This window comes from Gadus morhua, chromosome 2 (genome assembly GCF_902167405.1).
Source record: "Gadus morhua chromosome 2, gadMor3.0, whole genome shotgun sequence".
NCBI classification, from domain to species: Eukaryota; Metazoa; Chordata; class Actinopteri; order Gadiformes; family Gadidae; genus Gadus; species Gadus morhua.
This window is the reverse complement of record NC_044049.1, coordinates 6,216,294-6,239,625: the sequence shown is the minus strand read 5'-3', so window position 1 is coordinate 6,239,625 and position 23,332 is coordinate 6,216,294. Positions and strand designations below refer to the sequence as shown.

The window sequence follows — 23,332 nt, the reverse complement described above, 5'->3', positions numbered from 1 at the left end:
AAAAGGTTGGCACTATCAGTTGGAGGGCTATTTGGGAGACTTCCAATACCTCCTCAGTTTCATGTTGTTGTCCAGTTGTATGGCGTCCTGGAGTTCACTCAGGTATTATATATATATATATATATATATATATATATATACAGTATACACCATATGCACCTTCCTGTTTACATTTAATATATTTTTGATATACCTTGGGCATTTTTGTCAGTGCAATTAGCATCACAAATATAACATAATACATGTATACAAATATATATCTTGATGTTCTGCGAGAAATGTATAATTTGTGTTTCTGCCAAATTATTTAAATATTAGTACCGAAGCAATGTTGACGTATCAAATAAACCAATTTTTTTATCATCATACGACAAACAAAGACATGATTTCTTTGTTATTTTATTCCAAAGACATAGCAATGCAGACAATTCGAAAAATAGAAATGGTCAAGCGATAAAAACATTTACAAAAGCCTGACACATGACATGGACACGACAGCAGCGACAGATAAAATCCCCAGTCCTTCATAAACGATTCAGCGATGCAGGCAACACTGAAACCTCTGGTTCTCTCATGGCTCAACTCTAAACAGCTGAACAGTGGGGTGGAACATTGTCTGGCCTTTATCAATAGAACAGGAAGTAGAACCTAGTGTCGATCCTCTGCTGTCTCCTTGTTTGCGTCCTCGTCTCCTTGTGTGTGTCCTTGCCTCCTTGTGTGTGTCTTCGTCTCCTTGTGTGTGTCCTCGTCGACCTCTCTGTCTCCTCTCCCCTACTTCTTCTTGTTCTCTTTGCACGCGACCACATAGCGCTGCGCTACGTTGAGCGGCGGGGAGTAGCCGTCTGCATATGAGGTGTCCTCAAACAGCACAGAGTAGTCGTCCTGGGGCTACACAACACAACACACACACACACACACACACACACACACACAAAACACATGCACACATACACACAAACACCACCCACATATACAAATGCATCACATTAACAGACAGCACACACACACAAAGCACAAAAAACACAAGACACTGGGTTTAGAACAAGGTCTTTTCAAGGGTTAAATGAATGGTTCTCAACACGTGGCTCGGTCACCTTGTCCCAGTTTTTCAAAAGAAATTCAGTGTGATTTCAGATCACGGATTGAATCAAATCTTGGAAATGGGTTTTCCAAAGCAAAAAAGGGATTCCGAACTATAATCAGATCATGTTATCCGATCATACATTTAATCTGGATCAAACCGGCCTTGGTTTGGGATCTATTTGATCATAAACAACATGATTATTCTGATCGCATCTGAAGGGTGGATTCAGTCGGTCATCCTGAAATTCAATATTTGTATCAAAGTGATCAAAACCAATAGTCCTTTTAAAAACGGACATAAAAGTAAGATGGATCAAGTGATCCTGGATAGCAAAACATGTGACGTCGAAAATCCGGTCAATTTGATTCACATAAAAAGTTTTTGAAACACTTGGCCCTGACTACACACAGCATCGTGAGGGGTCAATGAGTATAGTAAAGTAAAGTAAAGTAAAGTGTGAGTGTCTGTGGGGGTATCTCACCCTGTGAGGAGGGCTGTGTGTATGTAGCACCCTGTGTGGGGGGCTGTGTGTGTGTGTGTGTGTGTGTGTGTGTGTGTGTGTGTGTGTGTGTGTGTGTGTGTGTGTGTGTGTGTGTGTGTGTGTGTGTGTGTGCACGCACGTCTCACACTGTGTGTATGTGTTTGTGTGCATGTGTGCGTGTGTGTGTGTGTGTGTGGGTTTGTGTGCATGCGTGTGTGGGTGTGTGTTTTTGTGCATGTGTGTGTGCATGTGCGCGTGTGTGTGTGTGTGTGTGTGTGTGTGGGTATGTGTTTGCGTGCATGCGTGTGTGGGTGTTTGTGCGTGTGTCAGTGTGTGCATGCGTGTGTGTGTGTGTGTGTGTGTGTGTGTGTGTGTGTTTGTGTGCCTGTGTGTGTGTGTGTGTGTGTGTGTGTGTGCGTGCGTGTATGTGTGTCCCACCCTGTGTGGGGGGCTGTGTATCAGGGCCCGGTAGAAGCAGGTGGTCTGTGGGTAGAGGGCCAGGACCAGCTGGTCCTTACTGAACAGAGCCTCGGAGTCCGTCTCCGGGTTGGCCTTCCACTGGGGGAGCGGGATGATCCTCCTCCTGCTCAGAGTGTGTCTCCTGGAACACACACACACATACATACATAAAACACACACACACACACACACACATATACAAAACACACAAAAACACATACACACACGCACACACATTTACAAAACACACACAGAAACACATACATAAAACACACACACACACGCACACACATATATACAAAACACACACAAATACATGCATAAAACACACACACACAAACACATATATATACAAAACACACAAACACATACATAAAACACACACACACACACACACATATATACAAAACACACACAGAAACATATACACAAACACATACATAAAACACACACACACGCACACACATATACAAAACACACACAAACACATACATAAAACACACACACACGCATAAACACAAAACACACACCGAAACATACGGGCACAGACACGCAAACACACACACACACACACACAAATACAAAACGGGTCGGCAGGGATGGAGGACAGTTCTGCTGACTCACTCTTTTCCCTCCTCGTCGATGTCATCCACTTCATACCTGAGAGGGTGAAAGGAAAAGGTGAGAGGAGGGGAGGAGGGTGAGGACGGGAACAAAACTCAGAGCCTTTCTCCTAAAGTACCCTGGTAGAAGTTCAGAGTACCCTAGTAGAAGTGAGAAGTGCCCTAGCAGAAATAAGGTAACCAGTAGTTATCTAACAAACAACAGGAGCTCTACACCAGTGCCAATGTCTACATTTTGTCAAAAAAGTTGTTACGCAACATAAATACTACAGCAACGTGTTCAACGTTGCTAGATCAGTGTCCACTAACAACACATTGCTATGCCCCTCTAGAGAACTCAGTAGCCATTGTTTGCTCGTGCTAATAACCTTTCACCTTGAGCATCTATTAGGGATAGTGTAGGGTTAGCCTCCTTCTTGTTGGTGAAGGTTAGTGTTTCAGGTTGGTGGAGGTTAGGGTCCTCTTTGTCGCTGGCAGTTAAGGTCTTACTTGTTGATGGAGGGTTAGAGTTAGGCTCCTACTAGCTGGTATAGGTTAGTGGTGGGTTAGGCTCCTACTAGCTGGTAGAGGTTAGTGGTGGGCTAGGCTCCTACTAGCTGGTAGAGGTTAGTGGTGTCCTAGGCTCCTACTAGCTGGTAGAGGTTAGTGGTGGGCTAGGCTCCTACTTGTTGGTGGAGTGACTGTAGCTGACCACCTCAGCCAGGATCCACTGTTCGTCTCCGTCCACAGCCTTCACGCGAGCCGCCACCTTGTCGCCTTGCTTGGCCACGTAGTCGCTGCTGGCTGGGGTCGCACCGCACAGTGGGGGGGGGCTGGGACCACCAACGGAGGAGGGAGGGGGAGAAGAAGAGAAAAGGAGGGCAGGGAGAAGAGACAGAAGAGAGAGGGAGGATAGAGGGAGGGGAGCGAGAGGAAAGACGGACAGAATTTTGTTGAGAGAAATAGTGGAACAAAAACATTTATGTGAGGACCTAATATATATATATGAGAGGTTTTTAAGAAAACAGAAACTACAGTGCTTTGGATATAATTTATATTCATAATTATATATATATCCCACCCACCCCAATAAATAATGGAATAAGAAGCTTTTATTTTTACTCATGCTAGTAACACCAGCGATTGTCTGACCAATAGGAATTTGGTCGTACAAGTGCATGTCGACCAACCAATCGACCATCCGACCAGAACTAAGCAGTGATCCGAGAGCTCTGTGAGTGAGTGAGTGAGTAACAGCTACCTGTCTCCAGGCTTGCCGATCCACAGAGGGAGTGTCATGGCCGACTGTTGGAGTAGGGTCATCAGCACCCCCCTCCTCATGGTCTTCCTGGGGGGGTCGGTGTCGCTGTACACACCCGCCATCTTGGCAGCTGGAGAGAAACATCAACAAGACAGTGGTGTTACTATTCTAAAGGAGGCGCTCGTGAATAAATAACATGAACATGAACTAGTAGAAAGTTGTGACTGTGTGGAATGTTTTGGGTGTGGTCAAGTGACAGTCCAATGCAAAGGGATGGAGTGAGGGAGGGAGGCATAGAGAGAAAGCATGGCATAGGCAGAGAAACAAAGAGAGAGAGAGATACACACAAATATAGAAAGAGTTTGAAAAGGGGGAGAATATAACCAACCTAATCTCCTCTCCTCCAACAAGGATTTGATATCTGCTATTTTGTCCAGTGCGTGACGTAGGATACTGTGCGAGAGAGAAGAGAGTGTGTTAGCTTTAGCCCTGTATTGAGCATCCTCCAGCTGACAGTCAGACAGATGGACAAACAGCTAAACAGACAGCTGGGCTGACTGACATGTAAACAGTCTACCTGCACTCTGCCTCTGCGTCGGCCTTGGCCGTGGTGTAGAGCCCTCTGAGCTTTGTGCGATAGTATGGGGACGCTGGAGGACAGAAAAACATTCAACATATTACACTACATTACTGTTTAATACTAACTATTTATAGATGTTGTTTGCAGTTCAATGGTTATAGACTATTATTAAGTATGTTATACCTAGTATTTGGATTTTATTTACTGTTCAATACTTAGTATTTATAGATATTGACTGTCTTATACTTACTATTTATAGATGACTTTACGTATAATACTCACTTTTTATATTCATAGTTACTGTTTAATGCTCTAGGATCCTCACAGGTGGACTGCAGATATTTTTGACTATATCTGCATTGAATATGTAACCTATTGACATTGGCTAGTAGAGCCCCCATAGAACGATGGGGGCTGTTGGTTAGTGCACTGTCCATGTTGGGGAATAGAGAAGAGAAGATAGAACACACAAGAAGTTTAACTGAAAAGCCTAAATGTTTTACTTTTGTTTTCCGTCTGCATCCTTTCATGCGTTTTCTGTATGTTGAGCAGGTTGTGTTCACTGCGCGAGCGTTCCTCCTGAGACAGAGAAGACAACATAGGACATTTACATTGATGTGCAAATGCAAAAAGACTTGATCATATTACAGATAGAAGCAATACAGTACAGGGTCAGGGGTGTGGTTCACAGTGGTTTACCTATAATAAACACAACCGAGAAAATATTACATAATCCACTCTGTGTGTGTGCTAGAGTTAAACATCATCTGATCCACAGAGGACAATATAATGTTTAAATCTCTGTACTGTCCCCTGAATGAGAGTTTATATTATAACCCAGCAGTATGAGATATGGTTTCTGAAATATTTTGAACCACCTATATTGGATGTAGTTTATATTAAATATCTTCACATGAGACCTGGTTTGTTAAATATTATCGGACCCATCTGTATGGGATGTAGTTTATATTAAATATCCAATACAGAGGTATGAAATATGGTTTATTAATTATAATCTGACCCACCTGTGTCTGTTTAATGAGTTGATGGAGCTCCGTCAGCAGTTCGGCTATTTTGGTGTCGGCGGACATGTTGGTACCTGCGGAAAGAGGGGGTCAGTAATCGTGGATCCGTGATGATTGTGTACATGAATGTGTGTCTTTAACCTACAGTTAACGAAGCACTAGCCCGCTTTATGACAGCCAGCGGTTTTACTAAATATACACACGTGCATTGGCATCATGCACTGCATTGACGACCAAATGGACTCATCTTAAATCTCTCTATTAAATGAGATTTGTGTGTCTGCCACATTGACTTTAGTCGGCCTACCTTGATTGTTTTGGTTTGCAGGAGGCTAGGCTATGCTAAGCTATTAGCGGGTTAGCAGTACGTGAGGCGTACCGAGCGCCAAGAGGGACAAAATTAGTTTTGTTATGGTGGACCGACGCTGCGTTCATGTGGACGTTACTGTGTATTAACACATTGTATTGCATTTCAATAATGATTTACTTAATTAAAGCCAATATTTACTAACGATATCCACTGTAAAAATTATGTATTGAATTAAAACTGGTTAAGACACCACTCGCACGACATTGCTAAAATTGCAGCAAGTAATACCTTTAATACCGAGTTTTGTAGCAAAACGAATGTGTTATAGTCAAATTTCACATAAATAATAAAGAGGGGAATAAGGTGTATATATTTGCATAACTTAAAGCATTTAAATATCATAGTTCTACTGCACATTTCATAAACATAAATGAAAGCATGTGTGAGTATGCACTTGTTGTTCTGTGAGTGGATATTTCTGTGCAGACAAACAGAGACTCAGGTCAGACAGCTTATCTGCTTCCTGACCAACCCGTGCTCAAGTGCCATGTGATGAAATACTGTGTGTGTGTGTGTGTGTGTGTGTGTGTGTGTGTGTGTGTGTGTGTGTGTGTGTGTGTGTGTGTGTGTGTGTGTGTGTGTGTGTGTGTGTGCAAACAGGAACAAGGAGAAACTTGGACAGAGACTTGGCTCTCATTCGCTCAAATATTTACAGTACAGAAGGACATGTGACCAAAGCTGGAAGCCAGGAGCTATAGAGCAGGAGTAGGAGGAGAAACAAAAATATTTCTAGAAAACATCAAGGACCAGTCAGGAAGAAACTTTCAAAAAAAAACACTGACATTTTTTCCAAATTAGAATGTTTCCAAGCGGACACAGACTGTGTTTATGAGTGTACAGCCGAATATGAGTCAGAAGGAGCTAACATCTAGAAGTTTCTCCGCCTACTCTCAGAAAAACAACATGAAAGTATCGTAGCTTGGCAACAAGTTCAGGACTATGCCAGTCAGCAGAACTTCGTCTGGGAGGAATCAGTAACTGTGTTCACTGTATTTGACTTACACTTTCATCTGCTTTTGTTACATCATGTATGTCTGTTGTGCTGCCAAATAAAGTCAACAAAGTTACATAAAGACTAAAGTTCTTCATCAACTGTTTACATATACCCTCTGCACTAACACTCTCATTCTCTTTGTTTAGAAGTTCAAAAAAATCACTTCATATTGAATGTATGGCGATATTACTGAAACAGTATTTTGGTTAGGAATGGCATATCAAATAAGTCTAGTTGTTTAGGTGCCTTGGCCAGATATATTTCCAGGTGCTGATAAACTCTGCCAGTAAAATGTCTGATGTTCGGGTTAATCTTATCTGCAGATAGACGCTATCAGATTAACGTGTTTTGAAACATGAAAAGGTCGACTGGGGGCGTATCTGATCTCAGGACGACTTACATTGAAACAATCTCAAACTCCATGAGATTTCCAAACAGGAATTAATATATGTTAAATAACATAATAAAAGGTGATAATGAACCACATGTTCCACCTTGTGATGAACAACCTCGCCTTCTAGAACAACAAGGCATGCACCACGGGACGAACAGCACACATGACTTTGAGTTAGTTAAACCAGATGTGAGTCACATTAAACACACAACACATCTGGATAACAATAGATATTGCACCGTATATTCCCCTCTGCGAACCACCAGCCAATTGAATGAACTAAAGTTGATTATGGCAGAGGAACACCACGACAAACATGTATTTTTGACCTTGGTCTAGCGATGATTTAGGTCGAAATGATACATTTGGTTATGATTGAACGATTAAACTGATGCAACTTTTGTGAAAGGGGATACCTGGCTGGCGATGGGCGGTGGTAGGGCGGAGCTCCCCTGCCTATAAAGACCCCGCAGCGTGAGGGAACAAAACACGGACGGACTGTCAACAAGAGCTGTTTTTAAATCAAGTTCAATACTTGAAGTTCACTTCCTCTGTTTATTTTTTCACCACGCTTAATAATAAGCAGAGTGAACGGTTTTTCTTTGTTCTAATTTTAAAAGTCGGACGCTTTTAAAAACCAGCCATGAGTTTCGTCGACGTGAAAAACCTTGAGCCATCTAAATTTGAAGAGAAGTATTACGATGAATATGAATATTATAATCTGACGGACAAATACACAGGTAAGAAATATCGTCTAATTTCGAAAAAAGACATTGGATGTTAGCCTACTTTCTTTGCAAACAAAGTAAAGTCACCTTTATTTTTATTTATTTATATATATCTCTGGTTAAACTTGCCGTAAGTGTTCTTGTTGTATGTTTACGGTTCTCCGTGTCTTCACCAGGAGGCGCCGCCCGCAAGGGAAGGACCAAGAAGGAGTCGAGCGACAACACCAACAGACCCAACCCCGGTGGACACGAACGGAAAATAGTGGAAAAGCTGCAGAACAGCGAGAGGAAGGCCAAACAGTGAGAATGAGGTGCGTTCACTTTGAGTGTTCAAGAGAAAAAAATCGATGATATTGTTTATAGTTTTTCGGAGTAACGTCACATCTTTCATTTTTTTTTTTACCCTTTCTCCTAAACGCAGGGAACCCCTGACGGCTATTCTGGCTACCGACCTCGGCCAATATTTGGCGACAGAAAGCGATTAACAGACGGCTGGTTGTTGAGCTCCTGAAATCACCAGGCTTGCCATCCATGTGCTCCGCGTACAAATCGTTCCGGTTTGATATCGGCTGACCCGCTGACTCAGCGGACCACCCTGCCCGGGCTGAGATGGATGTCTCCCGGTGTAGCTCCACGGCTGAAAGGAAGGTTACGATTTAACCCGATCTAACCTCGTCTTTATGATGGGGTCGTTCTGCGACTCTATGCTACTTTTCGTCTTTTTTTTTACTAGTGTGGGGCAGAATACTTATGGGAAGTTGTGCATGTTGTCAATCTTTTTATTAAATATTTGTACAAATATTTTTAAACTGTTTTGACACTGTTTGATACAATAAAAATGTATTCCCATGCGTCTTGACGTGTTGTTGCACTACCTGGAAAGGCCAGTAGATGGCCTCCGCTGCCAACCTGTGGCACAGTTTTCTAACAAATGACTTGATGCCAAGCTTATGTAATGTGGGCTCGGATTTATTTGTCAACGAGTTCAATGCACTAATATTAAATCTCTCATTAACGAGTTTTAAAAACAGAACTCGAAGTTGAATGACTATTTAACAGAATCATACATTTTATTAGTATGCCTATAGCCCTTAAACATGTGTCAAGGGCATCACAGAATTATATGATACCCACCACAATAAGCCCAATAAAGGAGAATCTCAGAAGCAGCCTTGAAGCAATGCAGGAAGAGGAATCCCTCCTTCCAGGGATGTTATTGAAGTGAGGCAACCACCGTTTCCTGGATATCACTGCTTGGGGCCTTATACATATTCAGGTTGGCAGCATTTCAATAAACAAACTATCCCCCACACCATAGTCCCCGCGCTGCCCTCAACACACACACACACACACACACACACACACACACACACACACACACACACACACCCACTCACTCTAATAGAAATCCAAAACAAAATGCACGCAGAGGGAGTTTTAGATATAAATGTTTTGCCCCCCAGGAAGCGACCCTAATGGACCCCCAGGAAGTGACCTCATCCACCTGGTGGAGAGGTGAGAATATTGGTACACAGCCTCAGGCTCTCAGCCTCAAGCTGACCATTCATAACATCTCAGTGATCAGATGAGTGCTGGTAATGCAGATCCTAATTTTGTAGTTAATTCAAAAAAGTTAAATAAAATGACCAACTGCTTATTCGTAGAATTGAGGGGATAAGGAAGATGTTAGACAAGGAGGCAGTGGAGTAAGAGGTGTTCGATCAGGAGATAGTGCCCTAGGAGGTAGAGTACTAGGTATGCCTCCACGACTATGGAGGAAAGCTCTGCATGTCTTTATACATTCACTCCTTTATTCGTACCCAGCCTCCCTCTCTCCTCCCCCATCTCCTTCCCTCGCCCCCCCCCCCCCCCCCCCTGCTGAGGGACCTCCAGCTGAGAGACAGAGTTGGTTCTACACCGTGTAAAGATTGTCTTATACTCTCTCCCTCATCCTTCTCTCCTCCTCTTCTCATCACCCTCTTCCACCTCATCCTCCTTATCCTCCTCTCCTCCTCCCCCAGATTCACTCTCCTCTTCAACTTTTTAATTTAATATTCAGTATTTTGCCTTGATACCACTACCCACTCAGCACCTGTCCCTCTCTCTCCCTTTTTTTCTCTCTCTCTCTCTCTCTCTCTCTCTCTCTCTCTCTCTCTCTCTCTCTCTCTCTCTCTCTCTCTCTCTCTTCATTTCTATCCTCTCTCAGTGTCTCTCTATCTCTGGGTACGTTGGCTATATCCTCTACTACGGTGACAGCTCAGGGATGGGGGGAGGAGGGGGAGAGGCAAAGAGGAAGGGGGGGGCGTGACAGGTTTGGGTTGAATTGGCATGGGGTGTGACTGGGGTGATGCTTAAGTGTGTATGTGTGCATGCGTGTGTGTGTGTGTGTGTGTGTGTATGTGTGTGTGTGTGTATGTGTGTGTGTGTGTGTGCGTTGGCCCAGGAGATTGAACCTGTGATAAATTACAGATAAAATGAGAGGCGATCCACGTCCCGTTGGGGGGGGGGGAATAAACCGGTTAGAGAGCGGCATCCCGATGCCTAATTAGGTTGCCACTTCCTGCTTGCCGGCCAATCCTACTTTGTTGGAGATTCCCAAAGGAGCTCTTAAGTCACAGAGGATCCCATTGGCTCTTTGGGTTTTCTCTGCATTCCAATTCTGAGGTCTCTGTGCAAGAGAGAGGATGGAATGCCTTTAAATAAATTTTGCCTTTCTAACCTCAATGGACACACACACACTAACACACACAAACACACACACACACACACACACACACACACACACACACACACACACACACACACACACACACACACACACACACACACATATCCCAATCCACAAATCCATACACACACATACACACACAGAAACACACACCCACACAAACACACACACACACACACACACACACACACACACACACACACACACAATCATGGAGACACGCATGCATGAGCAGACATTTCAAAAGTTGACGTTCAAGGAGGTTAACACAGATCCCTCTCCTCTGCTCCTCTCCTTTCCACCTCCCCTCTCCTTTTCCCTTCCTCTTTCCTCTCTCCTCCCTTCCTCCTCTCCTCTCCTCTCCCCACCTCTTCTCTCTTTCACTCCTCCCTGCTCCTCTCTACTCCTCTTCCATCTCTCTCTTCGCACGCACGCACGCACCCACCCACCCACCCACGCACGCACGCACGCACGCACGCACGCACGCACGCACGCACGCACGCACGCACACACACACACACACACACACACACACACACACACACACACACACACACACACACACACACACACACACACACACACACACACACACACACACACACACACACACACACACACACAGCAGCACGTCACTTTAATTGACAGCAGAAGGAATCACCTGTCATAATTTACACATAATTTGCACGACAACACAGGAAGCGGACAGCAGAGTCCAAGCACTGGTGTTTTGGGGTTTAACTACCAGCCTAAAGATTCTGGGTTCGATCCCCAATGGCCGCTGTCTTGTAGGCCTGCAAGAGCAAGAGGCCCAATCATACCTGATTATTAGCACATGGATCTGAATTCACTGGACTATCATGCTGATTCACAGATCAATGTGCTTGACTCGAAAGGGTAAGAATTAGAGGACTCTTACTTTCTTTGAAATCTATTCAAAGACCCTTTTTATTGTGTTTTATAATATTTTTTTAATATCTGAACCAATCATTCGTAACTTTTTAATAGCTATTCTTAAAATAATGTGACCCCATCTAAAACTGCAGCACACAACAAATATTCAAACATAGTTGGAACTGGCTGCAGACCAATAGAAACACATTCATATTGCAGGATATGTAGGCCGACCGAAGTGAAACCGCCAGTGTTACAAATGAAATAGACTTACATAACAAACATGCGTCATTTAGCGCTATACTTGCGGTTATTTCAGACACTATGAATGTAGGCCATCGATATGTATGTTGAGCCGACAACCGTGAGTGTGTTTACATTCAGCGGTAAATGAGCGTGTAATTATTCCGCGCTGTGTTAACGCGTGTAAATTCCGCGGACGGATGCGGCGCGTTGGCAGCGCGTCTACAAAGCAATCCTGTTACACCTGCTCCAATGGGCAGGCGGTTGGAGGCGTACTTATAGAGGCGGGATGGAAAGGGGCAAACAACATAGGGCTTCGTTATATCATCACATATCAAAAGTGTTGGACATTAAACTGGACAAGTATGCATCACACGCAGACACAGACAGACACCCCCCCCCCACACACACACACACACACACACACACACACACACACACACACACACACACACACACACACACACACACACACACACACACACACACAAGCACTCTGTCTCCACCTCTCTCTCTCTCTCTCTCTCTCTCTCTCTCTCTCTCTCTCTCTCTCTCTCTCTCTCTCTCTCTCTCTCTCTCTCTCTCTCTCTCTTTCTCTCTCTCGCACACACGCAAACACAAACACACACGCACGCACACACACACTGCACTTTGCACACAAACAAACACGCACACATGGACAAACACACACACACACACATACACACAAGGTGATGGACAAGTAGGTCTGTGATCTCTTCAGTGGTCTCTTCTGGAATTCCTAGTTGCTAAGCAACCAGGGGAGCTTCCAAAGCACTGGTATCGATGGGAGGGGGAGGGGCCACCCAACCTGGCTGAGCGTGGGATGGGTGTGTGTGTGTGTGTGTGTGTGTGTGTGTGTGTGTGTGTGTGTGTGTGTGTGTGTGTGTGTGTGTGTGTGTGTGTTGATTGGGTTACATGTTATATTGTCCTGGTTATCAGGTGTGGGATATACCCCCCTGCCCCCCAAGCCTGTTTTAGAGATTCTACATGTGTGTACAGTACAGATCCCCCCTCACACACACACACACACGCACGCACGCACGCACGCACACACGCACACGCACACAAACACACAAACAAACACCCACCCCACACCAAAAAAGAGCTGTATTGATTTCCAGCGCTCAGACGAGAGCGTGTGATGGTGTTACATGAGCTGCATGTGTGTTCTGTGTTTCTCATCGGGTCAACAGTGACGTGTGGTGGGTCAGCACGGCCGAGCGCTGAGGGAGGCCATGTATTGTCTTGGATGGTTCAGCCCAACACTTACGGAGCGACAATCCTGACTTCACCGAGCGTGACACACACACTAGAATACACTAAGCACACTAAGGAAAAATTAGGAGCACAATTTCCAGAGACTATTTCGGACACACACTTATCATGGGCTGAATGTAACATGAAATATAATTGATTTATGTATTTTAAAGCAAGATGGCTTTTATTGGGCACCTCCAGACAAAGAACACTCGGGGGTGATTTGCTAATAATGTTACATGGCCCGGTGCTCTACCTGTATGCTGCCATTTAGGAAAACTCCCTGAGTGTGTGTGGTGATGGCTGGTTGAACCTGTGCCCATTGATTGCTCAATGCACATTGATTGCTCAATATGCAACAGGTGTGCAGCCTCACCCAGCCCCAGGGTCCAATCAGTCTTACTCGGGCCAGGTGAGGCTGCTTTAACCAGCCATCATCCACACACACTCCCACAATAATGTGTGACTAATCTGTTCTTAATGTGTCATAGTGTATTATTTATTGAATGCACAGAATACCACAGGGTCATTCTGATACATGAAATTCGTAGGAAATGGCTGCAAACACTACATATTATGCATAGATCAAATACATATAAATATTTGTAACAATAGTAATCAATAAGGGGGGAAAATAGCAAAAATTCTAAGCTTCTTGCTCAAAGACACTTGTGCAAGAAGCTATCTCTTTTCTCTCTCTCTCTCTCTCTCTCTCTCTCTCTCTCTCTCTCTCTCTCTCTCTCTCTCTCTCTCTCTCTCTCTCTCTCTCTCTCTCTCCCTCTCTCTCACTCTGTCTCTCTCTGTCTCTCTCTTTATAACTCACTCTCTCTCTAACCCTCCCTTTCTATCTCAGAAATATTCATAATCCTGAAGGTGCCGTTTGCTCGAAATATGCAGACATCTTTTATAATAGATTTGGATTTATTGTCATTTTTATGTGACTGTGTCTTGCACGTGAATGTTTCTAGAGTCCAATAAAGCATTGTGTTTTTCACTGAATACATTTCATGAGACAACAATATTCTTCGCGTGTCTGACTGAGTACCAAAACACCAAGCTCCTCACAGCTGCTTTCATTCATTACTCCTTTCTACACTTGCAGGATGTACTCTGTTTCATTTCACTGGTCTCAAATTCAATCTGCTTAGAGTCAAAGAGAGAGAGAGAGAGAGAGAGAGAGAGAGAGAGAGAGAGAGAGAGAGAGAGAGAGAGAGAGAGAGAGAGAGAGAGAGAGAGAGAGAGAGAGAGAGGGCAGAGGAGAGCAAGATTCAGAAATGAATAGAATTTCATTCAATAAAAAATAAATCCTCCCTCCATCCTTATATTTCATTTAAATATGTTAAAGCCAAAGAACGGATGACCTAAACAAATCAAAGAAGTGAAACCCTGATTGATCAGAAAGCACCCAGGATTAGTCTAGCCTCATACAGAGGCAGGCACAGTTAACTACAAACAGATATTCTCACAATGTATTTCACTTTGCTAATATATATGGCATTATTATGAATTACACTCAATCATATATTTTTAAATCTTAAAGCACCTTAAATACCCATCATTTACACCAACAGAACTCCAACGGGATGAACACAACAGCCCACCAGAGATGGTGCGGGTACATACAGAAGTCAGCAGGTGTCTGGACTGGTCTCTCCACCAATCAGAAGCCAGGTACTGGAGCGACACGCAGGATTAGAGGAGGAGGAGATCCAGACACAGGAAGACAGGAATCAGATAAAATTGAGAAGGAGACTTTTATAGAATCCACAATGTGTGTTTGGGTGTGTGAGGATGTGTGTGTGTTAGTGTGTGTATGTGTGTGTGTATGTGTGTGTGTGTGTGTGTGTGTGTGTGTGTGTGTGTGTGTGTGTGTGTGTGTGTGTGTGTGTGTGTGTGTGTGTGTGTGTGTGTGTGTGTGTGTGTGTGTGTGTGTCTGTCTCTCTGTAAATTTGTAATTGTACATTTGTGTGTGTGTGTGTGTGTGTGTGTGTGTGTGTGTGTGTGTGTGTGTGTGTGTGTGTGTGTGTGTGTGTGTGTGTGTGTGTGTGTGTGTGTGTGTGTGTGTGTGTGTGTGTATCAGTTACCAATGGGACCATGGTTCTTCTCATTAAACCTAAGTCAGGCCAAGTCAATTATATTTATACAGCTCTTATTCACAGCTACAGTCTCAAAGGGCTTAAGAGTTCATAATACTATGACACCCCCCTATCCCTAGCTGCCCAAAGGCAGGAAAAAATACTCCCTTAATTAAAAAGGAAGAAACCTTGAGAATGATCGCAGAATGTGGAACCCCCCCTTCCAGGGATGGTTAGGAGTGTAATGAGAGCCATGATTGGCATACAGTAATAGAACATTTGTATTGTCCATGCTGATGGGGGGGTGAATAGCGAGCAAGCTGGTAGCCGTCAGGGGCATACAGTCACCTGCTCTCTCTCTCTCTCTCTCTCTCTCTCTCTCTCTCTCTCTCTCTCTCTCTCTCTCTCTCTCTCTCTCTCTCTCTCGTTTTGCAAGGTGAGTACGAGAGAGGAGAGAGAGAGAGAGAGAGAGAGAGAGAGACCTTCTGTAGCTACAACACTAAACACTTCAAAGCATTACAAACTATATACTATATACGATATGACACGACACAACACAACACCCCACCACTACACAAACAATCGCTCAGGTGCAATTTTTGATTGACTGTTCATAAAGTGACAAGATAAATCGCTAAAATATCTTTTCAGTTGGAGGTGCTGGAATGCTGCATATTTATTCAATCACACCGGTCACATTCGCTTTATTGATTTGCTCTAACTGATTTAAATGGCACTGGCCTGATTAAATAACCTTTTCCTTCAAAGTTGAGTTATTTTCCCAGCCCCTCTCCTCCTTCATGAGGCAGCATGTCTGGGCCACGTCCCCGTGTCATCCATATCACATGCTGTCTGGCCATGCCTGCACCGATCAGCCCTCTTCCTCCCCCATTCAGCCCTGTGTCTCCCATCCTCACCCCTATGTTTCACCTCCCCCTCCCCCCTCGGCCACCTATCTTCAACCCTCTGTCTCTCCCCTTCAATCCTATACGTCTCCCCCTCACCCCTCTGTCTTCCCCCCCACCCTCACCCCTCTGTCTCTCCCCTCACCCCTCTGTGTCCCCCCAACCCTCACCCCACTGTCTCCCTTTCTCACCCCTCTGTCTCTCCCCTTCACACCTCTGTCGCCGCCAACCCTGTCTGCCAACACCCTCACCCCTCTGTCTCCCATCCTCACCCCTCTGTCTCCCCCTCACCCCTCCGCCTCCCCCCTCCTCACCCCTCCGTCTCCCCCCTCCTCACCCCTCCGCTTCCCCCCTCCTCATTCCTCTGTCCCCCTCCTCACCCCTCTGTCCCCCCTCCTCACCCCTCTGTCCCCCCTCCTCACCCCTCTGTCTCCCCCTCACCCCTCCGTCTCCCCCTCCTCATCCCTCTGTCCCCCCATCACCCCTCTGTCTCCCATCCTCACCCCTCTGTCTCCCATCCTCACCCCTCTGTCTCCCCCTTCCTCACCCCTCCGTCTCCCCCTCACCCCTCTGTCCCCCATCACCCCTCTGTCTCCCCCCTCCTCACCCCTCCGTCTCCCCCCTCCTCACCCCTCTGCCCCCCCCTCCTCACCCCTCTGTCCCCCCCCTCCTCGCCCCTCCGTCTCCCCCCTCCTCACCCCTCCGTCTCCCCCTTCCTCACCCCTCTGTCTCCCCCCTCCTCACCCCTCGGTCCCCCCTCCTCACCCCCGTGGCCCTCTCTCCCCTCTTCCCAAGCTGATGATCAATGAAGAGCAAGTTGGGGGGTGTGGTTGAAATTCTTCAAACTGTAATGACAATACGAAGCAGAACAGAGTTAAAGAGTGTATCATCATAAAGGTTAAAGATAGCACAAGAGGAATGCAGTCTCTTCCGAGAGGCCACGCAGTGAGAGCTCTGAGCAGCGGGCGCACTGCGGTGTTGAAGCAGGCAGACGTCCTTGAGGGCACAGCGGCAGGTAGCGATGCCACTACTCCTTACAGTCATCGCAGGCTGTAGCTTGTTGTGTTTCTGCGTCTGAGTCAGTCAAGGCTGTCTCGGTTCCCCTCAAGGGCGATAAGCGCAGGATAAACAGTGAACTGGTTACTATAGAAAAGGGGGGGGGGGGGGGGCACAGTGTTTACATTTCCATTACGAGGGGAATGAACCAGTCGGAACCAGAACATACCAGAACATGCTAGACCATTCTTATTCTTTCTCTCGCTCTCTCTGTTCTCTCTCTGCTCTCTCTCTCTCTCTCTCTCTCTCTCTCTCTCTCTCTCTCTCTCTCTCTCTCTCTCTCTCTGTTCTCTCTCTCTCTCTCTGTTCTCTCTCTCTCTCTCTCTCTCTCTCTCTCTCTCTCTCTCTCTCTCTCTCTCTCTCTCTCTCTCTCTCTGCACACACCTGACTCTCTTCAGGAGGATCTATTCACACCTTTGAGGGCTATGTTCCCTTCCATCTGGAGTGTCCCCCCTGATGGCTCATGTAATGATCGACTAGGGGCCCTTTAAGGTGAAATATGTCACCCTGACACATTTTCCTTGAATCGCATGACTGCTCTGAATGTTTGCATTTACCTGGCAGGAAATCCTTGGAGGAAGAAAAAACGCTGAACGACCGGAACATTCTCACTGTTTCCGATATTTAAATCCATATCACACCGGTAAAGTAACCCTCCATTCAGGGTTCTTGACCGCGGATCACATCAACTCCTACAACTCTAATCCCCCCAATTACACTGTCATCATTTCCAATTTGGAAACAATCAACACCGTGACTCATCCACTCTCAAGACCTTTAATTATTGACCAGAACCAGGATGGGATCATTTAAATTGTTGAACATTAAGCCCCTCGCCCCCCGCCCCTCCCTCATTACCCAGAATCCCTAGGGCCCTTGTTTACACCAGTGAGAGTGGAGATTGGATTGAATTAACCTCTGCGACCCTAACTAAACAGCAACAACCTGGCTTATATAATGACTCGCTGCTCTCCTCCTTGAGCCCCCTTTATCTTCATCCTCTTCATCCGCTTCATCACCTTCACCATCTTCATCATCCTCAGCACATCGATCACCTTCATCATCTTCATCATATTAATCATCCTCATCATCAACACAGACACAAGCCTTCCTGTCTGTAGTGGCGTCTCACGAACCAGAGTGGTCTATCGTGACCGGAGTTAGCACCAGAGTACGCACCAGAGTGGTCCATCATCACCAGAGGTAGCACCAGAACGCTCCTCGAGCACCCCCATCATCCACACCAAACCACGACTATTACATGAAGCCAAGGAGCATAATGGTGTAATTTGAGAGTTAAATATAAGGATGCAGACGGGCAAGTCGTCCACACACTGGGGGGATAACCAGCACAGGGCGAGAGAATCGTGAGCTGGGGTATAAACGTCAAGGGCACAGATAAGCACACAGAGCATTGAGTAGGTAAGAGGAATTGATGTGCGTGTAGAAAGTGCAACTGAGCAACTGAAATGACACATTGGGCACGCTTCTCTGCCCACAGCACTCTCTGAAAACCGAGGGGTACTACTATTTCTATTTGACGTCGTCGTTCTCATTCCTAGGGTATAGGGTTAGACAAACCTTCTACAGACCTATAGACAAACCAAGGCTTTACCCCTCCCCATATGAACCTGCTCATGTACCCCCCCTAGACTACACGTACCCCTCTGGGACTACTAATGCTACCACCCGGGTACCCGCCCACCCTAGATATTAGGATCATTTTACGTTGTGTGCGGGAGCTCATTAGCATATTCTCGTTAATATGCTGTAGATGTGTTCTACAGCATGAGAGTCTAACGAAGCGGACGGAACCAAGACAGTATTATAATACTTCTCTTACAGGGGAAATGCGTACGTGTGTGTGTGTGTGTGTTCTGAATTAGAATATGCTTTTTGATTGATGCTTGCTTGGCCTGTGTTCAAACCACAGAAACACCCCAGGCGAGATAATCCTTCCATGATACAAACAGGGGGTGTTTGTGCATGTGTGTGTGTGTGTGTGTGTGTGTGTGTGTGTGTGTGTGTGTGTGCGTGTGTGTGTTTGTATGTGTGCGTGTGTGTGTGTGTGTGTGTGTGTGTGTGTGTGTGTGTGTGTGTGTGTGTGTGTGTTTGTGTGGGTGTGTGTGTGTGCGTGTGTGCGTGCATGTGCGTTTGTGCGTGCATGTTTGTGTGTGTAACTTATCTGCAGTGGATAATGACTCCTTGACGGTGCATAAAGAAATCACCATAAGTTCCTCTTATGCATCACAGTCCAGTCACGCAGCCACGTGTGACCTATGATCACTCTGACATGCTCTGTAAGCACTGCTGGACTCCATCCGTTCTTGAATATCATTACCTCTTCTGTCTCACTTCAGCTGCATTCCAACACTCCTTCTATAGGGATTCCACTCAACGCTGTCATGGCGTCTGCGCCACGGGCCGGGGATACGTCGGTGTCACCTACACAGGAAGAGCTTCGGTACCTGTTTGACTACGTCATTAGACTCGAGCATGAAGCAACTCTGAAGGTCGGAGGACCTAACTGCTCCTCTGCTCCTTTTCCTCTCCGCTTACTCCTCTCCTCCTGCTCCTCCTCTCCTCTTGCTTGTCTCCTTCGTTTCTTCCCCTCCTTTCCTCCCCTCGTCTTGCTCCTCTCCTTCGTTTCTTCTCCTCCTCCTCTCCTCCTCTGCTTCCTCCTGCTCCTCTCCTCCTCTTCTCTCCTTCCTCTTTTCCTTCTCCTCTCTTCCTCCCCTCTTGGTCCTCTCCTCCTTCCCTTCTCCTCTCCTCCTCTTCTCTCCTTCTGCTCCTCCTTCCCTTCTCCTCTCTTCCTCCCCTCTTGGTCTTCTCCTCCTTCCCTTCTCCTTGTTATTCTTTCCCCCTGCTCCTCCCCTCCCACTCCTCTGCTCTAACGAGGGGACAAGGTTTGGAATGCACCCTTAAATTGAACTGTGTTGAATTTCAGCTGCTGTAGGTAAGATCCAAGAGCCATTATTTGAGTGAAATTCTCTTAGAAAGGCCCCAGCCATCCGTCAGCTATTAAATGAGTGAATTGCGCTATGACTAAAGCTTTTCGGCTTGACTGCGCCTGCCCTGTATGAAAGCATAAAAGTTTAAGACCACTCCCGCTAAATTTCTGACAGTCACACTTCACGTTTCTTAAGCAGCATGTGGCCGCCGGCCGGCAGCCGTTCATTTAAAATGACCTGGCGACACGGAGCGGCGGTCAGCGTAGCGGACTTTATGAAAATTAGCAGCGTTGGCGCTGAGGCAGCAACCAATAGCAGAGCTGGATCATATTTCCTCAAGCACAATCGAACATGGAAGTTTCCCGGCGCTATAATCAGGCGGTCTTCCTGGACACAAACATAAACGGAAACACAAACGTGATCTTTATTTCTTGTATTTTCTACCAGGTCAAGTTCCTTGTGTGAGGAAACATACCAGGCCAACGATATGATTCTCATTCGATTATTCGAGTAGATTCCACTTTGATTCCAAATATGTAGCTATATATTCAACAGCCAAATGTCGAAATATTATTTGTTTATTAAATAAAATACAGGGGAACGGTGGAAAAAAGGGTTTATTTGTCCATGCTTTCTGAGCTGCCGTGCACAACTGAACGTGGCTGTTACCAGCTCTGCTTCAGTAACTGGAGGCTAGAGGCGAGGAGCCAGCGGCCAGAGTTCCCACAGGCGCAAATGGATCCTTTGCCATGAACCTACCATTACCGTTTCACACAGTGGAGCCCTGCTACTGAGCACTGAGACACTGTGGAATACAACTAAATCCTGGGCGCTGTCATTTATGCATAAACCTGTATGAATGCACACTAACACACACACACACTCACACACACACACACACACACACACGCATACACACACACAAACACACACACACACACACACACACACACACACACACACACACACACACACACACACAGTCACACACACACACACACACACACACACAGACGCACACACACACGCACACACACACACACACACAGACGCACGCACAAACACACGCACGCACACACACACACAGTCACACACCCTGTATCGAGCCTCGGTCAGAATGAAAGTGAGTCTCCCTCATTATCTAAGTGACGGATGCCAAATTAAAGATCTGGGATCCCAGCAGACATCTGAAGTTCTTCCCACATCCTGCCGCTCCTTCCTTCAAAGTAACTCTTCCTACGCTAAGGTCATTCCCTTCAAAGTAACAGCGCTCTTCATTTCAAACACAGCTCCACAGCATGTAGTCTTTTGTTTCCCTTAATTGCCTGTCGCTTCAATCAATCATTAAATCTCAAAGCGTTCCGTTTGGTTCTCTTTGGCTCCACTTTTACCAAGATGTGGTAATTGTAGAGATCCCAATGGTGTATTTTCCATAGTTGGCTTTTATTTTGGAAAATGTATTTTGATAATGGTCTCATTTGTTGGAATCAACACAACAGCCCTTTTTGAAAAAACTGTCATTGTTGTTCTTCGTGGAAACAGGTGTGTGTCTGTGTGTCTGTGTGTGTGTGTCCTATTCGTAGTGGGGTCCCAGCTGTGACATTTAATGGATCTAATTGATTGTAACTTTGATCTGTGGAGGGAAATTACGTTGTTGCTGATTTGGAGCTGTGGAGAAATTTCACAGAAATTCTTCTTCAGAAAAAATGGCGTTTCGGGTCATCTTAGAGATCCACCATCAAGCAGTCCTGGAAGTCAATACATTTACTCCAGGTTCTTTACCATGTGGAGGAAGGAACAGTACTCTAATTAATACCCAGAGACCTTCTGTGTCTGCGCTTCAAGGACATGTTTGCCACGCAGGTCAATAGAGCTATTAGCATGTTAACATGTTAGTGTGTTAATTGATATGTAGGCACTGTTAGTGAGCTTAATTATTATGATTTCCTATCAGCAAGTTAGGATTGGTAGATCACGATTTAGTGCACGCTTGAACATTGCTGTCATTCAAGATTCAGTACTTTGCGGCTTTATGTCAACAAGAAGATTAAAATTCAATGACTTAAAATAATAACAAGCAAAAAAAAAACACACACACACACATACACACACACACACACACACACACACACACACACACACACACACACACACACACACACACACACACACACACACACACACACACACACACACACACACACACACACACACACACACACACACGCACACACAGCAGGTGATTGGCAGTGAATAAATTAGATACGGTGGCTTCAACATCTGCTTCACAATCCCCCAGTCTGCTCTGTTTGGTTAACCCAACGCACCTGCAGGTGGTCTGTTTTCATCCCCCGCTCTGATCTCCTCCCTCCCGTACACCAGATGGAGCCGATAAGGGCCGGGGAATCCTCCCGCTGTAGACGCGCTGTCCCAGATGTCTTTGAAAATATCTTTCACTGAACAAAGTCGAATGTAGCCTCCAGCCAAGCTACACATAATTGTTTCCCATCCCGCTCGCTTGTTTATATGTCGCTGGTATATTACATACGTACGTATATATATTACAACACTCAAATCAGGCCATATCATTTACTTGAAGTAAAGACATTCAACCTGATATCATAACCCCCCCCCCCCCCCCTCGAGAAGGGTGTTGAACCGTAGTTGTGATGATCAAAAAGCAGTATCACCACACTGTAGGATCAGATCAGGTGTATGGGTTACTTAGGATACAGATAAAGCTGAAGTGAAGGAAAACGATGGGCAGCATGGATCATGCATCTCGCAGGGACAGGGAGATGTGTTGTGGCATGCATGCGATTGGTTATCGGGCAGGCAATCTATTTTGAATTAATTTAACCAATGTCAGTTTTCTGAACAAGCTCCCTTAATCAATGACTTGGTTTTGAAGGAGGAGAAACTTCTGAAAAAGATTTTTCTTTTATATTGGCGTATTGACATAACTACGAGATAATAGAAAAACATCTCAAGTCCTAAAGCCTTGCTATATAAATGTTATATGTAATGCACATATATATATATTAATTACATATGTGTGTATTTATGCATCATTTCATTTATGAAAAAATGCATAATTTCATTTATTCATGTATTTCTGTGTTATATTTTTACTCATTTTATATTGTCCATTATTTTATCAGGGTTTTCTATGTTGAACTGAGCCATTGTGACACAATTGCCCTCTGGACTTATTTAGTTACATT

General features: G+C 45.3%; 2 protein-coding genes across 5 annotated transcripts; one reads left to right on the top strand and one right to left on the bottom strand.

The window, feature by feature from the left end:
• Positions 1 to 383: 383 nt before the first annotated feature.
• Positions 384 to 8,239, bottom strand: sgf29 (SAGA complex associated factor 29). Of its 4 annotated transcripts, XM_030344425.1 has the most exons (11): positions 8,108 to 8,206; positions 7,667 to 7,706; positions 5,493 to 5,566; positions 4,971 to 5,046; positions 4,465 to 4,537; positions 4,276 to 4,340; positions 3,888 to 4,017; positions 3,313 to 3,459; positions 2,649 to 2,684; positions 2,004 to 2,166; positions 384 to 888 (listed from the first exon to the last, which is right to left on the bottom strand). In XM_030344425.1, exons 3-11 carry the CDS (start codon positions 5,556 to 5,558, stop codon positions 772 to 774), a joined length of 873 nt encoding a protein of 290 aa, XP_030200285.1. In that variant the 5' UTR covers positions 5,559 to 5,566; positions 7,667 to 7,706; positions 8,108 to 8,206; the 3' UTR covers positions 384 to 771. The 4 variants fall into 4 exon arrangements, with proteins under 4 accessions (XP_030200285.1, XP_030200297.1, XP_030200307.1 ...); XM_030344437.1 differs by lacking the exon at positions 7,667 to 7,706 and having other exon boundaries at positions 8,108 to 8,239; XM_030344447.1 differs by lacking the exons at positions 7,667 to 7,706; positions 8,108 to 8,206 and adding an exon at positions 6,516 to 6,540.
• nupr1b (nuclear protein 1b) lies at positions 7,683 to 8,829 on the top strand. Its single transcript, XM_030344457.1, has 3 exons — positions 7,683 to 7,990; positions 8,155 to 8,289; positions 8,400 to 8,829. The coding sequence occupies exons 1-2, from the start codon at positions 7,894 to 7,896 to the stop codon at positions 8,280 to 8,282; spliced, it is 225 nt and encodes a 74-aa protein (XP_030200317.1). The 5' UTR covers positions 7,683 to 7,893; the 3' UTR covers positions 8,283 to 8,289; positions 8,400 to 8,829.
• The last annotated feature ends 14,503 nt before the right edge of the window (positions 8,830 to 23,332 follow it).